Source organism: Cutaneotrichosporon cavernicola, assembly GCF_030864355.1.
Source record: "Cutaneotrichosporon cavernicola HIS019 DNA, chromosome: 1".
Classification (NCBI taxonomy): Eukaryota; Fungi; Basidiomycota; class Tremellomycetes; order Trichosporonales; family Trichosporonaceae; genus Cutaneotrichosporon; species Cutaneotrichosporon cavernicola.
The window spans coordinates 2,728,962-2,751,994 of NC_083393.1; the positions used below are offsets into that span (position 1 = coordinate 2,728,962).

Genomic DNA, 23,033 nt, shown 5'->3' on the forward strand with positions numbered 1-23,033 from the left:
AGTTTGCTTTGAGCTGTGTATTTTCAGCCCACTTTTACAGAGCCGGCCGTCTTAAAGTTGGAGATTGCCCGCAAATAAGCCGCGCAAACTACCGCATCACCCGCAACATGTGTGCAGCATGTGCAGAGAACAGAGAACGTGCGGGGGCTGCGTGCGGGAACTCTCATTGTTCCATGCCAATCCTCAAAGTGACAGCCGACTGGCGCTTTGACTTTGACAAACTTTGACCACCGGTGTTTAACGCTGATCACAAAGGACCAAACCCCCGTCCACCGTCCATCGCGCATCGTCCCTCTCAACCTCCCCAGTCTGGACTGCATCAGCTGACGCCATCTCCGTTCACAACGGCTAACAAGCCCCTCCATACCTCACTCATCGCACAAACTGGGGTTTGACAAGATCCAGGCGCTTATCCGATGGCTGTTAGGTATAGCCTACCTACATCCCTGGGCTCTCACACTCCACACCACACCAGCATTCCACTAGCGATCTGCACCCTTCCTTGCTCCAGTCACCACTCACCATAAGTAGTCCTACCCCACCGACGTTTTCTCCACATCTCCTCTCTCCGCATTCATCATGGAGTACACGACTGCCGAGATTGCCTCGCACACAAAGCCCGCCCTCATCAACTATGTCGCGGCCATCTTTGCCGCAATCGGCTCCTTTCTCTTTGGATATGTACATGCTCTCAAAGCTATAAGCTAACAACAGGACTCTGGCATTGTCGGCAGTGTCATCAGCGACGGCTACGTCCACTTTTGGAGCTACTTCAACCCGAGTGACAGTGTAAAGGGCGCCATCGTGAGCGTGTTCGCTGGCGGTGCATTCTGTGAGTTGGGACAAGCCAAAGGAGCTAACAATAGTCGGAGCACTCGTCGCCGGTCAGACCGCCAACCGCTTTGGCCGCAAGCGTACCATCCAACTCGGATCGCTCATCGCCATCATTGGCTGTACTATCCAGACCGCTGCTGTCAACAGCGCCATGCTCATCGTTGGCCGCCTCATCGCAGGTCTCTCCATTGGAGTTTTGTCCATGATTGTGCCGCTGTACCAGGCCGAGCTTTCGCCACCTCACGCCCGCGGCCTGCTCTCGGGATGGACGCAGCTCATGATTTCCGCAGGCTTCTTCACTGCCAACTGGGTCGGCTACGGCTGTGAGAAGATCAACGGCCAGGCCCAGTTCCGCGTTCCTCTCGGCCTCCAGATTGTCCCCGCCGTCCTACTTCTTGTGTATGTTTTTACCTTACTTTTCTTTTTTCACTGACGACAGGGGCATGTTCGTTCTTCCTTACTCGCCACGCTGGCTTGCATCGGTCGGGCGCACTGACGAGGCTCGCGAGACCCTCATCCGCTTACATGGAGGGCGTAAGAATGCTCGTATGGACGTGGTCGAGGCCGAGGTTCAGAAGATGCTCGTCCAGATCGAGTGGGAACGCGACAACGTCAGCACAAACTATCTCGACCTCGTGCGCACCCGCCCCAATCTTCACCGCACACTTTGTGGTGTTCTTGTCCAGGCCATGTGTCAGTGGACTGGTGTCAACGTCAACAACTACTACTTCTCGACCATCTACGGTATGCTCGGCTTCAGCGGACGTCAGCAGCTCATGATCTCGGGCATCTCGGGTGCTTGGGGCATGCTTGTCACTTGGATCTTCATCACGTTCCTCGTCGACCGCATTGGGTGAGCTATCATATTCCTGTTCAAGCTGACGACAGTCGTCGCAAGCCTCTGATTATCGGTTCGGCCCTCCTCGCCGTCTGCATGGCTTTGCAGACTGGTACGAATGCGTCGTTCTCCGAAGCCGCATCGCGCGGTGAAAAGTACTCGAATAAGAGCATGGGCATTGCTGGCATTTGGGCCGTGTTCATGTTCTCGTGGTGCTTCTCGTGGAGTTTTGGCCCCGTGTCCTGGATCTACCAATCTGAAATCTTCCCCATGCACATGCGCGCACTTGGTGCTAGTGTGTCGACCGCGTCCAACTGGCTCAACAACGTCATCATCGCCCAGATCACTCCCATCGCATTCAGCGCCATCGGCTACAGGTACTTTATTGTTTACGTCGCCACGTGCCTCAGCAACACGGTCATCTGCTACTTGCTCTTCCCCGAGACTAAGAACAAGACGCTCGAGGAGATCGGACTGCTCTTTGTGAGTTGGAGGAAACGCGACACGACAAAGCTAACAACAGGGCGACAAGGACGTGTCCAACCACCTCCCGCCGACCGAGTTGGAGAAGCAGGAGAGCAAGCACTCTGTCCAGCATTCTGAAAACGCCTGATTGTGCAGCACGGACAGGGTGTGGGAATAGTGTAGTTGCCTATGTTTTGTTTTGTTTTGTTTTGTTGGCCTCGGTCGCGACTGACTCAACTCTTGCCCTCGGATCCACGGAGCAGCTTATTCACAATCTACAGCGCAGCTTATTCATAATCTACAGCGCAGCCTCGACGTCGGCGACCTTGGTCGACCGCGCCGGGAACCACGTAATCTTGCCTCCGGGCTTGACGAGGAATTTTGAAAAGTTCTGCTGTCAGCTCTTTCTCTTTCTCTGTTTCTCACCCAGTCAATATCATGCACAGGCGGCTCCGAGTGACTCTTGAGGTACTGATAAAGCGGTGTCGCCTGTGGCCCATTCACGTCGCCCTTGCGCGCAATAGGGAACGTGACCCCATATTTCATCTGGCAGAACTGGAGGATCTCGTCGTCCGTTCCCGGCTCCTGTGCCTTGAACTGGTCATTAGGCCATTAGTTTGCTGACAGTCAACATACCTGGTTACAAGGCTGGCCAACAATCTCGAGCTGGGGATAATTGTCGCTCAGGGCCTGCAGGTCCTTGTACTGCGGAGTGAGGCCGCAGCGGCTCGCGACGTTGACGATGAGAATGTTCTTGTCCTTGTAATCAGCGAGCTTGAGCTCGCCCTTGGACGTTTCGAGCTGGTGTTAGGGTGGGGGGTGGGGGGTGTGGGTGTCCCGCTCACAGAGTAAGAGTACACGTCGGACATGGTGCGCGTGACGCGAGATGGACGAAGAAGGCGAGATGGACGAAGAATGGCGACTAGTAGACAAGTCAGAGGGGCATGAAGAGGTGCATGAAGGGGTCGTCGGACGGAGGTGGGCGACTATCCCAGCGCGCGTCATCCTCGGCCCACTCGCGGCATGAATAACAACGAGGCCGACCCAGACGACCCAGAAAAGGCCATCTGATCCCGCCACCACGCGACATTATTCGACCCCCCACCACCCCGCCACGTCCCGCATCTCCATCGACTTACCCCTTCATCCTCACACACCATCACAATGGTAAGTCTCCTGAAGAGACAGACAGACCTGACGCCAGGCCGACGTCAAGCGCCCCACTTCGCCGCCCACCGCGTCCGGCTCGGCATTCGCCGTCGCGCGGCCCCATGGCGCCAATGCTGTCCGGTGAGTTGTTGGTGCTGGTTTTTTGGTGGTGGTGGTCTGGTGTTGGTGTTTGTTTTTGTTTGGTCGTGGGTGTGGTCTGGCCGTCGTTGTCGTGTGCTGATGCTCTACTCCGCACCATCCTCTCTCAATGCTCGATGCTCGCCTCCTCACGCCCTATCCACAGTCGCCGCGCACCCGCCGCGCCCCGCCCAACGTCGGCGCGTGCCGCCGGCGCAGGTGGTTCCAGCAACACCATGCTCAAGCTCTACACCGACTCTGGCGACGTCGGCCTCAAGGTGTGAGTAGAGTGTTTCGTCGACCTCGACCTCGTTGGCAACTCTAACCCCAGCGACCCCTTCGTGGTCATCGTCCTCGCACTCTCGTTTATCGCCTCCATCTTCTTCCTGCACATCGCCGCCAAGATTGTGCGCGTCTTCACGAGCTAGATGTGGGTTGTACATGCATTCGTTCGATACTAGGTTACGTGTACAACGGTTCAAAACACTGCTTCCGAGACCCCACTTCTACTTAGTCTAATCGACAAAGCTAACGGTTCATCACCTGCTGCAAAAGGATGCCGGCGCCGCGCAGCAGTCCTCGGTCGCCCTCTGGCACGCTGTCGTCGACATCCACACGCCGGTTCCAACCCATGGCTTCGGCCTCGCCGTCATCTTCGTTGCTCTCCGCCATCGTCGCCAGTGGCACAGGAGGTTGCACAACACCAGGGAGAGTGTGCCACCTTGTCTCGGGAGATCTGGAGGGAGGTGAGCGGAGGATCTTGCTCGGGTGTACGCCCAGACCCAGTCCCCTGCCGCCGTGGTACATCGAACCACCAGCACGGGTTGCCGGCTGGCCGCCATGTGGGTCAGCTGCCATGAGACGGTCCAGGAAGACAGACGAAGCTGGGTCACTGGGCTGCCAGTCTGGGTTCGTCGCCTTGAAGTGTAAGAAGCTCTTCTCCATCTTGTAATCGTTTACGTTGCGGGAAGATGGGGGCGGGGCAGAGGTTGCGGGGCGTGTACTCAAACGCCGCCCGAGCCCCGCAGCTGGAGCCTCCTCAATCGCCGCTGCAGCCGCAGCCGCCTCAGGCCCAATGTTGCCAGGCCGATGGAAGTCGAAGACCGCAAACGAGCAGACAAAGCCCAGGTCCTCGACGTGCACAGTGAACTCTCGGAAAAAGTCGATGATCGCGCCGCTCGATGGCGCCAAGCTGAACCAGAGGATGAAGGGTGTGAGGAGCACCGAGACTATCTCCTGTACGAATATCATGACTTTGAGCGCAAAGAGCTGGCCAAAGTCCACCAGGACCGCTGGTGAGTGCAGCTTGCCCTCCCACTCGTGCGGAAGGTAGTGCGTATACCGCACCACCTCGCGCATAAGGTACTCAGGGTCAAAGACCAGCGTGTCCTCTGGGATCATGCCCCGCGCGACCGCCATGATGATCCCGAAGATACCGAGGTAGAAGACAATCGAGCGGTGCGGCGTGATCTCAAAGTTCAGTGCCAAGTCGGTGTCGAGGATGGACACGACAGCGAGAACGGCAGCAAACGCGCCAGCAACGAAGGCAACGAAACTGGTGTCAGCTGAGCATAAGCCGTGGTCAGCTCACCGCATGATCAGCGCTGTGCGTTCCTTGGGGAACTGGTCGATGTATTCCTTGGCAATGGGATAACTCTGGTTAAGGCGGCGTTCAAAGAGGTGAGGAAGCTCGTTGAACTCGCGGAACTTCCACTGTGCGTAGAGGGTGTACTGTCGTCCTCCCATTGATGACGGGTTCTTGTGGTACTCCTGGACGTTAGCGCAATGGATACTGCAAAGTGCTCACCTCAAAGTACCGGAAGAATGAGTAGACTAAGATGTACAGTACGATCACTGGCGCGAAGAGGAGGTTGAGCAGGCCCGCGAGGACGAAGCGACGCTGGAGGCTGATGTCAGCTGGGAAGAAATCGCACAAGCTCACCTTGTCACAAGATCCCTGCGGCCTTTGCCGTGTACGACCTCCTTGCGCACCTCGCCAGTGGGCCCGAAGACGAACGAGAACAAGGACACCCGGAGGTTGTGCTCGAGCGCGAGCGTGAGAACGTTGCCCCCGAAAGTGAGGTGCTGCATCTCCTCGGTGCCCGTAGTCTTGGGGAGGGTGGCCTGCGGTGGCCCACTTAGGAATGAAGGCGGAATGATCTTTCGCATCGACGCAGGGACGGGGATGCGGACGCGTAAGTCTAACAGGTCTTTGTTGAAGAGCGCGATGAGGTAGTTTTCCTGCCGCATGACGCGGCTGCTGTCAGCTTCAGACCACCACGGGAGCTTACTTGGCGATGTCGTGAGCGTCGAGCTTGGCCTTGGGCTCGGCGCGGCCAACCATCGTGGCGAGCGCATTCGCACCACCGTTCGACAGAGACGTAACCGGGTTGTCCTTCTTGACCTCGTTTACAAGGTGCACAATTGTGGGCCATGGCATGGTCTGGATATCGGACTGGTGTCAGCTTGAGCACGGTGCCTATCAGCTCACATCTTGGACGCCCAGGAGGTGGGTGTAGAAGCGCCAGAGTGCGTTGAGGCGTGGGATGTTCCGGATGAAGAAGAGGAGGCGCAGAACGAAGAACGCACATCCCGAGATAAAGAAGACCCAGTGGAAGAACCCGCCGCTAGCTGTCAGCTGGTCAACACATTGTCAGCTCACCGGGCCATACACTGGTTCACGAGCACGTCGTTGAGTCGCCCGTGCTCGCCAAAGTCGGAATGGAAGCTGAGCAGCTTCCCATAGTCGACACAGCTCGTGAGAAACTTGAAGAAGCCGATCACAAATCCGATCGTGCTGCCGTCAGCTTACCAAGCCACTACTACCTTACATGAGATTGAGCACCTGAGCGAGCACGATGCACCAGTACCCCTTGTTCTTGTAGTACTCGTATACTTCCTGGAGGAAAGCATCCAAGTTGACGACATTCGCCCACGCCCACAGCGCCTGGTTGTAATCGCTCAACCCAGCCCTGCGGGGGTTCGCCGGCCGCGCACGGTCAGGCTCGCCAGACGGCACGGCATGGTACTTGTGTTTCCCCCTTCCTTTGAGCCGCCGGCTAGGACCTGGTGTGGGTGGTGTCTTTGGAGGCGCTGGCGGGTCCGAGGTAGTACTTGGCGTCGGGGTTTCGGTGGATGGGCTCTCGGTAGACGCGGTGGCGGTGGATGCAGTCGACTCGACGCGCTTCAAATCCTCTAAAGGAACCTTGACCACCTTGGTCCGTTCAGGCGAGGACTTGCGGCTAGTACTCGAGGAACTATTACTCGGCCGTCGTCTCCATGGTCCTGGGCTTGGGCTCGTAACTCTCCCCTTCCCCTTGATAGCGTTGGTCTGGAAGAGGAGTGAGGGCGGTGGTTCGTCGTCGCTACTCGTGTCGTCGGCGGGATTGCGGCCAAAGGGCGAACGCGGTGTAGGCGTCGGCGAGGTGGGGGGCGACCTAACAGTGTCACTCTGCAGTTCGCGGAGGAGCTCGTTGCTGGGCGAGTCGAGCGGGTCGCGGGACCGTTCACGCGATTGAGACCTATCGCGAGGGTAGGATGACTGCGCGACGGACGCGTACGGGTTGAGGAGGTTGAGAAGGGAGTTGGCAGGTGGGCTTGACATTGTCGCCGCGTTGCTGTGCGGCGGTGGGTATGAATGTGGCGATAAGAGAGATAGATACACGCGGAGACGTACGAGACGCCAAGGGTGGACGGGTTTGGTGGCGAGTGTCACCCCGCGGGGTCGTGGGTGGCAAATGACGCACCAAGCGGTGAGGTGTAGGCGTGCTTGAGTTTCATTTTTGGCGAGCCTGTTCAATTAGGCCTCCGACGCGTCGAGATGACCTTACAGTAGGTGACTGTACGCGTTGGATTGATTTCGCCTTGCCCATTCCCAATCAATCATGACTGAAGCAATGGACATCGACGAGCCTGCTCCGGCACCGCGCCAAGTAAACGCAATGGCGGCGCTCATGGCCGGCGCCAAGGCCAAGGGCAAGCAGAAGGAGGAGGCGGTCGACCCGCGCGAGGGCTTGCCATGGTACGTCCTCACCTTCCCCCCCCCAGCTGGAACTGACAACAGGGTGGAGAAGTACCGGCCCGAGAGCTTGGACGACGTCGTATCTCATCATGATATTACCGCTACGCGTGAGCTAGACGAGTCTGCAGCTGACGACAGTGGACAAGTTCATCGAGACCGGACGGCTGCCGCACCTCCTCCTCTACGGGCCTCCAGGTATCCTCAATCAAGGGAGAGCTGACGGCAGGTACGGGCAAGACGTCCACCGTGCTGGCTCTCGCGCGGCGGTTGTACGGACCAATGTTTAGGAAGCATATCCTCGAGTTGAATGCGTCGGACGACCGTGGTATCGACGTCGTGCGTGACCAGATCAAGAGCTTTGCCGCCACCAAGGTGTTGTTCTCGTAAGTCAGATGCCACCTCTTGCTCGATCTGTCACCCTAATCTCTAGGAAAGGCGGGTTCAAGCTCATCATCCTCGACGAGGCGGACATGATGACGCAGGCGGCGCAGGGCGCCCTCCGCCGTGTGATCGAGCAACATACCAAGAATGTGCGGTTTGCGATTCTGTGCAACTACGTGAACAAGATCACGCCGGCAATCCAGAGTCGATGCACGCGATTCCGGTTCAGCCCGCTTCCGGAAAGCGAGGTCGCGCGCAAGGTCGATGACGTGGTGGAGAAGGAGGGGTGAGCTAGTCTTGTCAGATCGAGCTGACCGCAGTGTGACAATTACGGCGGACGGACGAGCGGCGCTACTCAAGCTCGCACGCGGAGATATGCGCCGCGCGCTGAATGTGCTCCAGGCGTGTCATGCCGCGTACGACAACGTAGACGAGACGGCTGTGTACAACTGTACGGGCAACCCTCACCCAGAGGACATCCGGACGGTTGTGGAGAGTATGATGTCTGACGAGTTCGGGACGGCGTTTACTCGTCAGTTGATACATGAGACACAACTGACGACAGGTATCACTGCTCTCAAGGCAGAGAAGGGGCTTGCGCTACAGGACCTCGTTGCGGGCGCATACGACTTTCTCGAAACTGTCGAGCTACCAGTCCAGTCGCGCGTGTACCTTCTCGATCACCTGGGCCAAGCAGAGTGAGTTTCTGCTTGGATTACGCTGATGCAGACATCGCCTGTCGCTCGGCGGCTCGGAGAAGATGCAGCTCTCGGCGATCCTCGGCGCGTTCAAGGTCGCTGTCGAGCTGTCGCAGAAGAAGTCGCTCAAGTAGATTTACTGTATATCCATGCACACTGTAACGTACACTCACACCATTACACTATTAAGTTAGAACACATCGTCATCATCGGTGACCGGTGCTAAGAGAGTCGGCACGCTGTCGTCGCGGAACAGACCGCCGCCTCGTGGCGGGGCAGGACCGAGCGATCCCACACCGCCGAGCGAGCCGCGGAACTTTGAGAACTCGTTCTGAAGGTCGCGGTTGCTGCCGCGCATGCTCATGCTGAGCTTGCCAAGGCGCGAGACCTTGGGGCCAAAGTCGGCATCGAGGGACTCTCGTGCCCCGTTGGGGAACGGGACAGAAGTTAACGTCGGCACCTCATCGTACTCGCCCTCCTCCTCCGACTCGAGCGTGGCCGAGATCCACTGAATAACTGCCTGGAGTTTGGTCTCGGCGTCATTGCACCGCGCCGCGAGCATCTTATTCTCCTCGGAGAGTAGACGGCAGTTCTCGTCGAGACGCAACGCGTAGGCCGACTTGACGCGCATCTTCTCCTCGAGCCGCTTGTGCTTGTCTGCCCACTCGCGTTCCACGTCCTGCTTGACCTTGCGTGACGGCTCGCGCAGATGGCGTTCGTAGTCGGCTGCAATCATGCGCAGCTGGCTAACCTCGTCTTGCAGCTCGAGGATCTTGGCGTTGGGCTCCTTGGGACGGGCGTCAAGAGCAGCCTTGAGGAGCTCAATCTCCTCTGCTTGCTCCTGAGCCTTCATCTCCACCTCGTGCAGCTGCTCGCGGAGGAGCGCCTCGGGCCGGACCATATCGACGTGGTATTTCAGCTTGTTGGGGCTTAAAGGTCGTGCAGCTGGTGTGCCTGGGACCGCTAAAGTGCCGACCGAGGACGAGGTGAGGATGAGACTCTTGAGCTCATTGAGACGCGATTCCATTTCCTGGCTCTTCACCCTATCGCTCTTGCTCGACATCGAGGGGTTATCAAACTCTTTCTCCCGCAGCTGGGCCTTGAGGTCGGCAATCTCGTTCTGGTACTGCTGAATGAGGGCCTCCGGGTCGACGACCTCCTTGCGCTGAGCTGAGAGCATGACACGCTTGAGGCCCTGAGCAAAGCTGAGGGTCGAGTTCGACTCAGGCATGTTGATGACGGCCGGCGAGATGGTGCAAATGACCGAGATGAGCGCGTCACCCGAGAGTGAGGGCTGGAGCAGACGTGTGCTGCCGTTAGTTTCTCAGAGTGCCTCACAACTTACAGCTTGCTGTCGCGGTAAGGTACGTGCTTGACATCGCGGTTCGACGCCATGTCTGCAAGCTTGGAGATGACGAGCTTGAGGGTGAGGAGGCTGATGTCAGCGGCACCAGAGGTTTGCGAGCCACTCACGACTGGTTGATATGCCGTCCCTCGACATTGCGTTCCTTCGAGCTCGTGTGCTTCTCCGAACCCGCCAAATCTGCTGTCAGCACTTGGAACTTGGCCTACTCACCAATGATCGACAGCGTGCTAATGCGCGTCGCCTTGTCGCGGCCTGGTGTTCTAGTTCCGTCGGCGGCCGTGCGCGACTCGATTGTCATCCGGAAAACACAGTGGGAGCGGGAGGAACGCGCGTTCCAGTCCGTGCCGCCGACCTTGCGACGTTCCTCACCCATTCGCAAAAGTCTACGCACTTCGTCCTCGGTACGCACGCCGCACTCTGTGAGCCCGTTGATGACCACCTCGCCCTTGCGCCGGCCCTCGCTGAGGGTGAGTTCGCGGCCGTCGGGCGAAAGAAGGTCTATGATGGTCTCGTTGTACAGCTCGAGGTACGACGCGCGGAGGAGGAACTCGCGGTCTGGCGACGCGCGGATCTGCTGGAACAAGTCTGCGATGGCGAGTGGGATGATGCCGGGGCTCTGCGGTGCACCAGTCAGAGTGAATGTCTTTCCCGAGGCCGTCTGGCCATATGCGAAGATGACAGCGTTGTAACCCTCCATCGCCGCTGATGTTAGTTAAAGTACAATTCTTTGCTCACAGAGGACGTGCGCTCGGGCCGACGTAGCGTACGTGCGCGCGTTATCGGTTTCAGGATCGATAATGCGGTCTGTGGTCAGCGTGACACCAAACAACAGCCACAGTCTCACCAAAGAACCACTCCTTCTTGTCGCGTGTGCCGTCTCGCACAACAGCGGGCTTGATCATGCGCAGGTCGTACGCGGGGGTGACCCAGGCATTCTGGGAGCCTACCCGCAGCTCCGACTCTGATGGTGGCCGCACGCTCAAGTCAGTAACCTTCCCTGAGACAAACATACCGGATCGAGACAAGGACACGCTCGCTTTTTGCGAGACTCGGGGTAGGTTCCAGGTTCTCGAGCACGTAGGCGGTGTGGTTGGCCTCGTTTGTCCACACGTCCTTGGTGTCAATGGGGAAGGGGGTTGGGCGGCCGTTGGATGATCCGAACCCCGGCCCCGCCTTGGGCTTGACGAGGACTCGCGGGCGAGCCTCGGGAGTCGTGGGCGCCTTGACCTTTATTTTGGGCCGGTCGGGCATGGGGAGCATGGATGTGGGCGACTCGGGAAGGTTGTCGTTGTGAGAGCCTAAGGCGGCGCGGGTTGCGCCTAGGACTCTTGCAGCAATGGCTGACTTTGGACGAGAGGACATCTTGACTTTTGGTGATGATGTTGGTGTTGCGCGTGCCGAGACGATTGTCGATGACATCGACATGATTGAGGGTATTGTGTTGTGTATCGAGTAAGAGGTGCGAGATGTGAGGAAGGGAGGAAGGGAGGATAGTGGAGCAAGTTGGAGTGTGCGGGTAGGCTAGGATGGGGGCTAATGTTGTGACCAGCCACCTTGTGGTTGAGGTTCTAATTACCAAGTGCAACAAGGCACTTGATATACTTTGTATGAAGTAGAGTTGAAAGTGAGAGTAGAAATGTAATGTTGAAAGCAACAATGTTGATGTGCCAAACCTCAGCCCCAGAGCAATTGTAAACAGAGTTTGACTAGAGTCTGATGGATGAGACGCGAAGACGTCAAAAGGATTACGGCAATCCCCAAAGCAATGTTTACGTCTTCCTGCCATCCCTCCCGCCTTGGTCCTTGTTTTGTTTTTGATCCCGCCAAATCATTCGCGTCCATCCTAATAGTCTCATTCCTCATTAGCCACGCTCCTAATGAAGATGGCCCCAGCCAGAGGCACGAGCGTCTACATGGATCTGATAGGATCTGTGAACAGGATGTTGAAGTGAACAAGGTCTTTCGGCTATGTGAATTCTCCATCACACGCGCTGGCCGGAAAGGGAAGAATCGCGTCCGACTAAAGTGGCAATTGCGTTAGTAGATTGAGCTGTCCCGCAACTTGCGGCAAGGAGCACTTGGCTAATACAAAGTCTAGGAGTGGAACCAAAAGTGAGCGCGACTTTCCCTGTTCTGCCTTTTCTGGGATCCAGGACCGAATATCGGGCCGCACCCGTTGTACTTGCACTACAATGTTAGGGTTTGGAGTATTACGATTAGCATTGAGCTAATGATGATTCTGGAAAGGCTAATGGCGGCCAGTCAGGGTGGGCTGGGTGGGCTGGGGGAACAATGTCAGGCCCAGCTTCGGCAGAGGCCACTCTGCCCCACTCTACCTGTCCATGTGACCTGTGACCCATGGCCCTGGGCAACGAGTCCAGTGGATGACTTTTAAACGCTCCGCCCCACTCTGACCATACTGAGCCATTAAGCTTTGAGTATTAGGTTTACACTTGTCCCAATCCTAATAGAGTGGGCCAGTTTTGAGTGGCCTCGACCTTGAGTCTCTCAACCACGATGACTGACCACCAGATTCACCCGCTGTCTATGACCAGATAGAACTCATCCGACTTGCGCTGCAGCAACCAGTGATGCGTAATATCCTACGGCCTCTCTTCCGAAGAGAAGAGCAATCTAGGCATCTAGGTAAAACTACGACTCTTAGCAACACAAGGGATCTAAACAGCACGCAGTCACGCAGTCACGCATCGTCATGGCTTTGTCTGTGGATTGCGGAATCGTACCTACGTACCTCTGATCTGTCCTTTGCAAGTCTCTATCTAACCTCTGGCTTGCGTGGCCGTGACAGGAACCCGCCGGGCCGGATTGTGGCCTAAGGTGTACCCTGCTTCCATTGTTGAGCCCAATCTTTGCGCTGACAGGACATGGACTCAAGCAGGTGCCATTAAGTCAGACTTTGTCATTTATCAGCGACGAACAAACGGTATGGGTGAGGCAGAGTGGATTCGCCACGACACGAGCGCTCAGCACGCTTGGGGACTGCCCAAGTTGGTGTCCACCTGAAAAAGTAATGTCCCCACAGCCGAGCGAACGGTACGGTCCTTGGACCTGTTCCTGTTCTTCGTCTTCGCCTTCGTCTTCCTCTTTTTCTGTAGTACGTTGGTACTGACGCCCAATGTGGTATCTGCACGGTCATTAAACTTGTCTATCTCCAAGCCCCAGTCTTTCGCCCAGAGTGCCAGCGTGCGATGCTTGATCGGCAATGAGCCGGGCATCCGGATCTTCCAACCTCGAAGCCACATTGCAGACTGTCTGCCACACCACACCGTCTGCCATCTATGAATGGTACACACCCCTTAGACCCGGCGAACCGGCGAACCGGCGAACCGGCGATTAGGAACTCGGGTCATTATCGGATCATCCAACCTCCCTCGTTCAGAACAGAATGCCTCCGTGACGATTTGGGGTGCGTCGGATCGGATATTGGTCTGCCCTCGTAGGCCATAAGCCACCTGCCCACCTCAGAGGGGCAAGCTTTAACCCCGATTGGGATATTGGGATGATAACGTTTGCCAGGACGCTAAACTTGCCGGAGGATTACGACTGGTGACGGATTACGATAATTATGACGATTACGGAAGAGAAGAATTACTCCAAGGATCAATGCAAAATTCAAGCCGAGATGCCCGAGTCGCATATCGGGCCTGGCATCCAACTTGACTATGGCCGTACAGTATGGCAAGAATGTGTTGAGGAGCATGCACGTTTCCGGGGGTGCACGTTGTGGATACAGTGTTGATCCTGTTGCAGAACAAGTCACATTGGCACATTCACATAGGGAGTAGGGAGGGGTACGCCTTGTGTGCATAGCGAAGCCACCTGTGCGTCCAAGTGTCAATCAGAGGCTCTGGATGGCTGCACATATCTCAGATGCATAGTCACTAGATCTATTCGAGGCTAATCCCTACTAGGCCATAAGCCATGGGCCACAAGGGTTGCGCGTGCTCGGAACCCCCTTTGGAACTTTTGATTATGCAAGGACCTCTTTCGAGGCGGCGGTACTATCTTTGTCCAATTGTCCAGACCTAATCTGATCACAGACCTCTAATTCCTCGAGCCCTAAGAGCCCGCGTCTAAGCCCACCAACCAACTCGATAGCTCATCAAGTTGTTTGAATGCCCGGCTCAGGCCCCAAGATCAACCAGGTCCAGGTCCAGGTCCAGCTTCAGGTCCCGGACCGTACCCCTGGATCCACTCCCCTAATCACCCCCGTTCCTTATCAACTTTTATCAACCAATCCACCACGGCATCTTTTCAGTGCCCTCTGCTTTGCGTTCTGTGTCGGGTCACTGGTACTCATTTCGGGGACAAATGATTCGGGGCTCGGGGCTTAGACCATCAAGGATTCCGCCACGGGTTACACTTTCGGGGGCCTAGACACCAAGGTCCAGGGCACTAGGCAATAAGGGAGGGACGGGCACAGAAAAGTCCATTGCTATCACAATCATTCCGGGCACCCCATCAGCACAGATCAACAACGCCTACGTGTCGACATTGTTGACACCCCCGAAAATTACGCGTCTTGCCTCTCCTGTCGCACCGGAACGCATCCGGATGTCTGGAGATGGGTGGCCATCCGGATCGAGATATAAACCCACATCGAAAGCTTCGACAAGAGCATCCAACAACCTCTTCAACTACCGGCCCCACCACCGCTTGACGCGACCACAGTCTCTACCACCGACACTACTGCCATACAAACGCAAAAGCTTTACCGCACCACCACCACCAACAACTACCAAACAACAAAAATGTTCGCTATCATCTTTGCTACCCTCGCTGCCGTCGCCACCGCGGCTCCCGTTTGCAGCCCCGCCGCCCAGGCCTCGTCTGCCGCCGCCCAGGCCTCGCCTTCCGCCATTGCGCCCGTCCTGGCCGCTGCCCCTGCTGCCGCCTCCGTCGACGGCGCCACCATCAACGGTGACGCTACCTTCTACGCCACCGGCCTCGGTGCTTGCGGCTGGACCAACTCGGACTCGGAGGATGTCGTCGCCATCAACGCCCCCATGTGGGATGCTGGCAAGCACTGCGGTGCCTACGTCACCATCACTGGTCCCGCCGGCACCGCCCAGGCCAAGGTCGTCGACCTGTGCCCTGGCTGCGCTTCGGGTGACCTCGACATGTCGCCGACCCTCTTCACCCAGGTCATTGGTGACCAGGGCATCGGCCGCGCCAAGATGGACTGGTCGTTCACTGGCGCCGTTGACGCCGCCGCTGCTCCCAACGCCCACGCCCTCGCTGGCCTCCAGTAAGCGCTGAGCGCTATCTCGCTGGACGACCACACACCTACACATAGATTTAGATCTACATTTGCGCTGGACGCATCTCACCGCATTTGGCCTGGCGCCTCCATCATCTTCATATCATTTCGCTACGCTGAGCGTAGACGTTACAAGCGCAGAGCGCTACACCACACTCGTTGTACCCATGCATTTATAACTGTATCCGCACAATCAGAGGCATAGTCTGGCAGTGGAAGAACGAGGAGACTGGGTGGGCAACACAAGGTCATGGACTGCCGAGGTTGTCGGGTGACTACACAAACCAGATTCGCTAGGTGTTCCTCGACCCTCTCTTTCCCCAGGCGGTCCTGCACCATGGCAAGATCTTGTTGTGGGTAACAGCATTCCATGGTTGCTGTAAAGCTGTAAGGCGAGATGATCAAGGTCAGCTGTTAGTCTTAAGCTCAAACGTTTACTGAAACAATATTAAGGCACGGGCCGTAGTGCTGGGTGATATGGTATATCTAATCACGCTAAAGCACCCCTCATGAAATATCCCATCCGACGTACACTTTGCCTCATGTCATCATGTTAAACGCGTCAACGGGTCGTAGTCTACTGTACCTCAAAGTACAAAGTGAGAAGAATGTTTACGCAATTCAACACCAGGGGCTTATACACGCCATATACGCCATGGCAAAACCTCACCCTGGGTTTCTACTCTTCCCACATCAACAATCACCCTTTATTTCCATAACACTTACCACCTTTCTTCAAGATTGACAGGATCCGGGTTGCGGTTCTATCCAACCCCAAACCTGAACGCGCTTGATTTCGACAGCCGGCTCAACTGCGAGCCGCGGTATGGAAGACGCGTCGGAGTCGCGTCACACCGGCATGCTGTTTTACATCTTTCTGGAATGCGTGCCGTGTCTAGCGCCTTTACGCTTAGGTACGTTCGTTGTACGGTACACCGACATGTCACCGACTCCTATTGCGTAACCCAAGTGGCAAAGCTGGTTCTCACGGTGGAGGCTGGTTGATGCGGTGGTCTGCTGCACGCCGCAGTTAATCTCGGGCGCAATGTCCAACCGGCTATCGATACAGTGCATATGGATGATAACGCAAGGTGGTTGAGCTGAGTGGTGATGTTCTGTACTTCCATAATGTTCGCCCAAGCAGGAGTGGGCAACGGACGATGACCGACGTGCCTTCCCTACTCCTCTGCACCTACTTTGTCTCCTTCCTCGCGTCAATCTCGTTCTTCGTCTTGTCGGTGCATTCCCACAGCTTCTTGAGCTTGTCTCCACACTCGGCCTCAATCACGTCGTCCGGCTTGGACCCGTGAGTGTCCAGGCAGGTACGGTATGCCTCGATGTGGGTGAAGCATGCCCGCTTCATCTCAGCGAGGTATGGGACGCTGCTGTCAGCTTCCTTGTGAGGTATAGCTGAACAACTTACCTCTCGTCAGCACACCTGGTCAGTGCACGACCCTGTTCGCGGCAGATGGCACTCCAGTCACCGTTCACGTTTGCCTGCACGCACTGCGGTGAGCGAACAAGGTGAGAAAAGTTAGAGCTCACGTTCTGGTACTGCGCCATCTGGTGAGCGCACTCTATTTATCAGCCATCAGTTTCAGCCGTTACCCTTACTGGAAGCTACTGCGTCGAAGGAGAAGTCCATGTCTGCTGATTCTGTGTGAACAAGTGGGATGGATAGGAGTGAGGTTAGGATGCAACAGTGCTTGAAACAACCGCCAGTGCTAAAGGTGGAGGTGGAAGACGGAATCAAATGAATTAGGCATGCCGTCACGTGGAATATTGATCAATTTGGAAATGAAAGGCGTGTCATGACCCTGAAGAATGTTGGCATGTTGGCATGTAGTGGTGTTGTTAACCCTGAATGTGGGGAAAGGCATGAATGAGGTCTGACAACTAGCTTGTAGCCTACTAATGCTCACCCCCAAACTACTACAGAGGACGACTCAGACCATCCCACTTCATCCCAATCACCCTCATCATCCATCATCCCACACACTTCTCACTCTCTCTCTCTCTCAAAGACTCTAATTCCCCATTACACATATCACACTCCATCTCTGTACCCCCACTGCCATCATATCGTCCCTGTCCTTTCCCACCTCACAAAGCTAGCTCTCGCCCTTCGGCAAACTCTGAGCTGTGAGCGCTGGGCCGCCGCTTCATCATGAGTACTGCTTCCCCTATCGTGTGCCCCCGCAGTGATCACACTGCGGCTTCCGGTCCTGTTCAAAGCATGGCCGTCCTCAAAAGCTCTCGTGCCCGCCCTAACAAGAATCAGCGCGGCTGGGGCAACCTACCTCCCCATCTACTCAAGTAAGCATCGCCCTGTACCTGAGCTGGATCGCCGCCACAACGACTGACAACTAGCCTCATTTTCAGCAATGTCCTTGATGACTTGACACTGGACATCTGGCGTCCCTTTCCCGACAGCAGCCACTCTGTTGCGCTCGCTGTTGCTCGCCGCAACTGGCTGTCGGGAATGCGCGCCACCTCAAGTGGATGGTACACAGCAGGTGCGTCGAGTCGACCAACACACCACACCACCATTCAACGATCCAACCAGCTAACTCAGCAGTCAATTCACATCCATTCTGGGCCGAGCTCATCACCACCATTCGTACAGACCTCGTCGGCATCCCACGCGGGCCCACGTTTTACGCCGCACGTGCGATGACATCGGATGTCTGCATCCCCTGCAGGCTCTCGTTTCCCATGCGGCCACCGCAGAGTGCATCGTATAGTATGCCCACCGACAGCTTGGGGCGCATCCCTACGTGTCAACTCCACTGGGCCCAAATCTGCTCCCATTGCCTGCGTGTGCAACCCATGGACGTGCGCACCGAACCCAACTTATTCCTCCGTCGTCCAGTCAATGGAGACGTCGACGAGCGCGGTAGGCCCCGCAACAATCAGGGTCTACTTTGCCGGCCATGTCGAGAAGTCGCCTTCAATGCGATGCTTCGGTGCGGCCTTGAGACCTCTGCCCGGGGGGGTGAAATTCGCGGGTTTGACAACGCATGGCAGCATACCATCTCCTTCAAGGAGTATGTCTACCTTGGCCAAGGCCGCTCCGACGAGATGGCGCTGCAGGCTATCGAAGACTGGTTCCTGATGCACCACACCAATTACTACCAACTACTCACTGAAATCGGCAACGTTCAAGCATTACTTCGCAAGTTCAAGATGCACCTCTTTGAGCATCATACGCTCCAACCTCCACCCTACGAGGCAAGTCAAATCTCGAGGATTCTCTACAGCATGTTCGACGAGGACGACCAGAGTGATTTCGATCTGGCCCGGTTGTATCGCCGGTGGTGCCACGAGATCGACAACAATGAGTACACAGAGATTGAGTACCGTCTCGACATTGAGCGCGTTCGTCTCAACCTGAGCGCCGCATCGTTGTGGCCCTGGATCCGCAACAAGGTGGTCCTTCGTACTATCGACCTCTGGGCCGTGGAACGCTTCAACAATGGCTACTGGGTCATGCCGTGGGACGAAATCGCGCAGATGCGCGACCCGAACAAGCAGATCCATACGCCCCTGTATGAGATTGCGTTTCACGGCTCACGTGCTTCTGAATACGGCAAGGCTTATGTCGTAGACCGCTGGCGGAATGGCGGCGGTCGATTCCGGTTCAACGTCGGTCCGCACGAGCTGCGGGCCCGTGAACAGCGCAACGTGGATCAATTCCTCCCTCCCGAGCGCCTGCTTGGAATGAAAGACCAACGCTTCACAGAGGTGTTGAGTCTACGATTGGAGGCTGCGTTCGCCGTGATCATGAGGTCCTACACTCGCCTTCCCCTCGAAGAGTATGGCCGCATTGAAGCGCACCTCGCCACCTTGAATGTGGAGAACATCCTTGCGCTGCTCCAGGACCTGTACCCTTGGCATGAGGCGGAGGATCCGAGCGGCCGGTGGCCTCTTACTCTCTTTCCTCTGCCTCCAGCGTCCGACGCAACCGTAATGTCGTCGATCTCAGAGGAGGAAGACCCTGAGGAGCAAAGCTTTGCGCAGCTTGACAACGAGCTGCATAGTGTGCAGATCAAGCGCGACGACATAGACCATGACAACGATGGAGACGACTGCAGTAACGATTCCAGCGAGCCACGCGAGCCCCGGATCGAGCTTGTCGCCACGAACGACAATCATCCGTCCTCGTATGGTATCATGGACGGCTGGATCACGACATCCGACGAACCTGACGAGTTTGAAGATGCGGAGCAGCACGAAGATCGCGCGAGCGAACGCAGCGACTGGGACTCGACCGCCGACTCGAGCAGCCCGTCGCCCAAGCTGGGGAAGCGCAAGGCAGCGGACGATGAGGCGCAGCCCGACGTCGAGCGCGCCCCGCGCAGCAGACTTGGATCCGGACAAGCATCGTCGTCTGGCGACTCAGCCAACACTGTGTTAGTCACTCCAGACGAGAGTCCGTCGTTGCTGGCTGAGGAACGCATCGGAGTCGCTGAGGTGCACGATGCGGCGTCGGATACAACGCCTGTCGCGATGATGGCGAACAGCGCCACCTCTCCAAGCGCGTCACCAGCCCTCGGCAAGCGCAAGTCGCCTGACGACGACGATCTGATCCGTCCGCCACGTCGCGCGGCGTCGATACCCGCATCGACTCGCACCGCAGCCAGCGACACGACCGACGATGACATGGGAGAGGGACACGTGAAGGCAGACAAAATCGAGCGCCGCACGCACCCAGTCGTCGAGATAGAGGAAGGTCACCCCAAACTGGGCTTGACTGTCGAAGATGGTATGGGAATTGGTAATGCGCCGATGGACGAGGACACGCAGGAAAGCGAGACGAGGCCCAGCAAGGGCTCAGGCGAACCGCCATCGAGCTCCTCAAACAGCGATAGAAGGGAGACTGGCCGGACTCCTTCGCCTGACCCGAAACAGCAGCCTGATGTCGACCAGGCTGTCGATCCGACGGCAGTCGCGGACGCGACTTGGGACGGGGCGGCGTCGGAGTACTCGGACCTGATGTACGACTCGCAGTCGGAGGCGTCCGTCGACTCGGACAGACTGGCTGAAGTGCCGTCCGTCCCGGCAACGTCGGACCTCCTTGGCCCAACCGTGCGCAACCTGATCTTAAGCTGTTTCTATGGGTCGCGCGTGAATCTGCGCGCCTGCTATTGTTCGATCTGCGTGCGCTCGAGGAAGGACGCCGCAGAGGCGGAGCGGCGCAGATACGCGGAGGAGGATGACAATGTCATCGTCGCTACTGTTCTTCGCATCGCGTAAGGTCGGTAGGCTGTAGCCTTAGGTATTGTGCGTTGTTCATATTGTACCCATCCTTGTGAGATGTAGGTGTTGGCCTGTCTGATCAGTGAACTGAAGCGAGCCAGCAGCCAGAGCTGATGATGTGCCCCAGGTCGCGTGGGTGGAGGTTTTTGCCACTGGGCTATGGGGTACTTGGTGGAGGTGCGGGTCCAAAATTCAATAGGCTGAAATGATTTTGTTTTCGCACCAAGTCAACCAGGTGAATGTTACGACGAATCCAACAACGGCCACAATCAGAGTCTCAGCACACCATTCATAACTTGAACGTCTCAAGCTCACCAGAAGACCGATACGACTTCGTGGAGCGCTACTTTTACGCCTTCATTGCCCATCTTCGCGCATACACCCTTTTTCTCTCTCTACCTGCCTACCCGCCTCCGCTTCATCCAACTGACCATGTCCGACGCTGAAGGGCCCGCCAAGCGCCCTCGCACAGAGGAGGATTCCATGAACGACGCGAGGGGCTCCAGAGGACCCAACACGCGCGGCAAGTTCCAGGGTCGTGGCGGTCGCGGAAAGAGCTACGGCCAGCGCGGAGGCGGCTACAAGGGCCAGAACCGGGGAGAGCGGATGAAGGACAAGGGCCGCGACCGCGGGCGGTTCCCCACCAAGCCGGCGAAGAAGGTACGTTTCTATCGAGGAAGGAATTGACAGCAGGAAATGAACGAGGAGGACATGATGAACGCCGAGACGGAGACCATCAAGAAGGTCGAGGTCGAGGATGGCGAGCCCAAGGAGAAGCGCCTGCCGAAGAAACGCGCTGCCGTGCTCGTCGGATACTGCGGCACTGGGTACCACGGGATGCAGATGTGAGTCGCGGACTGAGAGCCGGGCTGTCACCGCTGCACAGTCTGAAGAGGGTACACCTACAGCTGCTAACTATCAGCCAGCCCCACGACCCGCTCACGATCGAGGGCGACATCTTCGCGGCCCTTGCAAAGGCTGGCGCCGTGTCGCCCGAGAACGCCGTCGATCACAAGAAGGTCGACGTGCAGCGTTCTGCCCGCACGGACGCGGGCGTGCATGCCGCCGGTAACTGGTGAGTCTTCGCGAGACTGTGCGCCGGGATCCTAGCGCCATGTGTGCTGCTCCCTAGCTTGGGAACACTCCAAGCATGGCGACCGCCCAGCCTTTTCAGGCTTCCTCGCTCACACCCAGCATCTCCCTTAAGATGATCCTCGACCCCCCTGTCCCTCCCGAGTTCCCAGACCTCACGGCCTACGTCAACTCGTTCCTCCCTGCCCAGATCCGGATGTGGGGCTTTGTGCGCGCCATGAAGTCGTTCCAGGCTCGCACGGCCTGCGACTCGCGCGTGTACGAGTATCTCCTCCCGTCGTACTGCCTTCTGCCTCCGGCGTCCAGCGACCCCTTCGCACAGGTGCTCGACGAGACCTCGCCGGGGTGGCGCGACATTGTCAAGTCTGGCCTCGAGTTTGTTGATGCTGCTCCTCCTATGGAGGAGCCTGCCGAGGGTGAGGACTACGACCCCAAGCAGCGTGGCGAGTTTGAGCGCCGTCGCGGGTGGCGCGTCGACGAGGACACGCTCAAGCGCTTCGACGACCTCATCCAGCAGTACAAGGGCACGCACAACTTCCACAACTACACGGTGTACAAGCCATTCAACGACCTATCCGTCAAGCGGTACATGATCAGGCTGGACGTGCGGCCGCCCGCGGTGTACGGCGAGATCGAGTGGATCTCGGTGCAGATCCACGGTCAGAGCTTTATGCTACACCAGATTGTGAGTGAAGCGGCTAGCTTGGGTAGCACTCTGAAGCTAACGGCAGCGTAAAATGATCTCGATGGCCATCCTCGCCTGCCGCAGTGGCACGCCGCCCTCGCTCCTCCCTGAGACGTTCGGCCCGAAGCGCATCCACATTCCCAAGGCGCCACCTCTTGGTCTGCTGCTCGAGCAGCCCCAGTTCAAGGTGTACAACGAGCGCACGCGCTCGATCCCCAACCCGGACGGCGAGCCGCGCGAGTTGGTCGACTTCAAGAAGCACGCCGACGAGATGCACGCCTTCAAGGTCAAGTGGATCTACGACGCGCTGCGCCAGACTGAGCTCGAGACCAACACGTACCACAAGTGGCTCAAGCAGATTGACCACGGCAGTTCACGCGACTTTACGTACCTCAACACGCGGGGTGTGATTCCGGACGAGGCGTTGCAGAACCTCACGAGCAAGAAGTATGGCGGGCCGGGCGGGCAGCCGAACAAGCGGGCGCGTGCCGGTGAGGAGGGCGAGGGCGTGGGCGAGGGCGAGGAGGAGGAGGTGGATGAGTTGGATGACAGCGATGACGAGGACAGGGCGATTGACCGCAAGGCTCTGCAGAAGGGCGAGTTTGACAGCTGAGTGTATGCACTATTGGTTTGTGGGATCTGATGTGGTGATCCACTGGAGGCACAGGACAAAGGTTGACCACCTCCACCTTTCTTTTGGTTGTCACCGAAATCGATGATTGATGACGTACTTGACCACTTGACCACCACGTGATATATTACGTGTGTGATTATTCTCGGATATAAGCGGATTTCTTATCATTTGTATGTAATTGCCTGCCGACTC

The 23,033-nt window shown here is 57.2% G+C and overlaps 10 protein-coding genes across 10 annotated transcripts; 6 read left to right on the plus strand and 4 right to left on the minus strand.

The window, feature by feature from the left end:
- Positions 1 to 579: 579 nt before the first annotated feature.
- CcaverHIS019_0110190 (uncharacterized protein) lies at positions 580 to 2,285 on the plus strand (the record flags this gene model as incomplete). The annotated part of the gene is made up of 6 exons (XM_060596589.1): positions 580 to 681; positions 715 to 832; positions 867 to 1,233; positions 1,274 to 1,687; positions 1,723 to 2,155; positions 2,196 to 2,285. The coding sequence occupies 6 exons, from the start codon at positions 580 to 582 to the stop codon at positions 2,283 to 2,285; spliced, it is 1,524 nt and encodes a 507-aa protein (XP_060453567.1).
- Positions 2,286 to 2,435: 150 nt separating this feature from the next.
- On the minus strand, positions 2,436 to 3,006 carry GPX2 (uncharacterized protein; the record flags this gene model as incomplete). Its single annotated transcript, XM_060596591.1, has 4 exons — positions 2,436 to 2,528; positions 2,564 to 2,734; positions 2,774 to 2,938; positions 2,983 to 3,006. The coding sequence occupies 4 exons, from the start codon at positions 3,004 to 3,006 to the stop codon at positions 2,436 to 2,438; spliced, it is 453 nt and encodes a 150-aa protein (XP_060453568.1).
- Positions 3,007 to 3,301: 295 nt separating this feature from the next.
- On the plus strand, positions 3,302 to 3,852 carry SBH1 (uncharacterized protein; the record flags this gene model as incomplete). The annotated part of the gene is made up of 4 exons (XM_060596592.1): positions 3,302 to 3,304; positions 3,342 to 3,427; positions 3,591 to 3,704; positions 3,756 to 3,852. 4 exons carry the CDS (start codon positions 3,302 to 3,304, stop codon positions 3,850 to 3,852), a joined length of 300 nt encoding a protein of 99 aa, XP_060453569.1.
- A 100-nt stretch (positions 3,853 to 3,952) lies between these two features.
- Positions 3,953 to 7,028, minus strand: ATG9 (uncharacterized protein; the record flags this gene model as incomplete). The annotated part of the gene is made up of 8 exons (XM_060596593.1): positions 3,953 to 4,979; positions 5,016 to 5,194; positions 5,232 to 5,331; positions 5,367 to 5,681; positions 5,716 to 5,879; positions 5,916 to 6,051; positions 6,087 to 6,221; positions 6,256 to 7,028. 8 exons carry the CDS (start codon positions 7,026 to 7,028, stop codon positions 3,953 to 3,955), a joined length of 2,829 nt encoding a protein of 942 aa, XP_060453570.1.
- Positions 7,029 to 7,308: 280 nt separating this feature from the next.
- RFC3 (uncharacterized protein) lies at positions 7,309 to 8,658 on the plus strand (the record flags this gene model as incomplete). Its single annotated transcript, XM_060596594.1, has 8 exons — positions 7,309 to 7,445; positions 7,488 to 7,552; positions 7,584 to 7,640; positions 7,672 to 7,828; positions 7,876 to 8,112; positions 8,147 to 8,358; positions 8,392 to 8,524; positions 8,556 to 8,658. 8 exons carry the CDS (start codon positions 7,309 to 7,311, stop codon positions 8,656 to 8,658), a joined length of 1,101 nt encoding a protein of 366 aa, XP_060453571.1.
- A 56-nt stretch (positions 8,659 to 8,714) lies between these two features.
- KIP2 (uncharacterized protein) lies at positions 8,715 to 11,315 on the minus strand (the record flags this gene model as incomplete). Its single annotated transcript, XM_060596595.1, has 7 exons — positions 8,715 to 9,834; positions 9,870 to 9,959; positions 9,998 to 10,067; positions 10,101 to 10,592; positions 10,626 to 10,694; positions 10,735 to 10,868; positions 10,903 to 11,315. The coding sequence occupies 7 exons, from the start codon at positions 11,313 to 11,315 to the stop codon at positions 8,715 to 8,717; spliced, it is 2,388 nt and encodes a 795-aa protein (XP_060453572.1).
- Positions 11,316 to 14,662: 3,347 nt separating this feature from the next.
- Positions 14,663 to 15,163, plus strand: CcaverHIS019_0110250 (uncharacterized protein; the record flags this gene model as incomplete). Its single annotated transcript, XM_060596596.1, has 1 exon — positions 14,663 to 15,163. One exon carries the CDS (start codon positions 14,663 to 14,665, stop codon positions 15,161 to 15,163), a length of 501 nt encoding a protein of 166 aa, XP_060453573.1.
- A 1,200-nt stretch (positions 15,164 to 16,363) lies between these two features.
- Positions 16,364 to 16,816, minus strand: CcaverHIS019_0110260 (uncharacterized protein; the record flags this gene model as incomplete). The annotated part of the gene is made up of 4 exons (XM_060596597.1): positions 16,364 to 16,553; positions 16,595 to 16,677; positions 16,717 to 16,748; positions 16,786 to 16,816. 4 exons carry the CDS (start codon positions 16,814 to 16,816, stop codon positions 16,364 to 16,366), a joined length of 336 nt encoding a protein of 111 aa, XP_060453574.1.
- Positions 16,817 to 17,407: 591 nt separating this feature from the next.
- On the plus strand, positions 17,408 to 20,427 carry CcaverHIS019_0110270 (uncharacterized protein; the record flags this gene model as incomplete). Its single annotated transcript, XM_060596598.1, has 3 exons — positions 17,408 to 17,487; positions 17,542 to 17,687; positions 17,750 to 20,427. 3 exons carry the CDS (start codon positions 17,408 to 17,410, stop codon positions 20,425 to 20,427), a joined length of 2,904 nt encoding a protein of 967 aa, XP_060453575.1.
- Positions 20,428 to 20,862: 435 nt separating this feature from the next.
- On the plus strand, positions 20,863 to 22,820 carry PUS1 (uncharacterized protein; the record flags this gene model as incomplete). Its single annotated transcript, XM_060596599.1, has 5 exons — positions 20,863 to 21,090; positions 21,124 to 21,275; positions 21,353 to 21,505; positions 21,625 to 22,207; positions 22,254 to 22,820. 5 exons carry the CDS (start codon positions 20,863 to 20,865, stop codon positions 22,818 to 22,820), a joined length of 1,683 nt encoding a protein of 560 aa, XP_060453576.1.
- Positions 22,821 to 23,033: the final 213 nt, after the last annotated feature.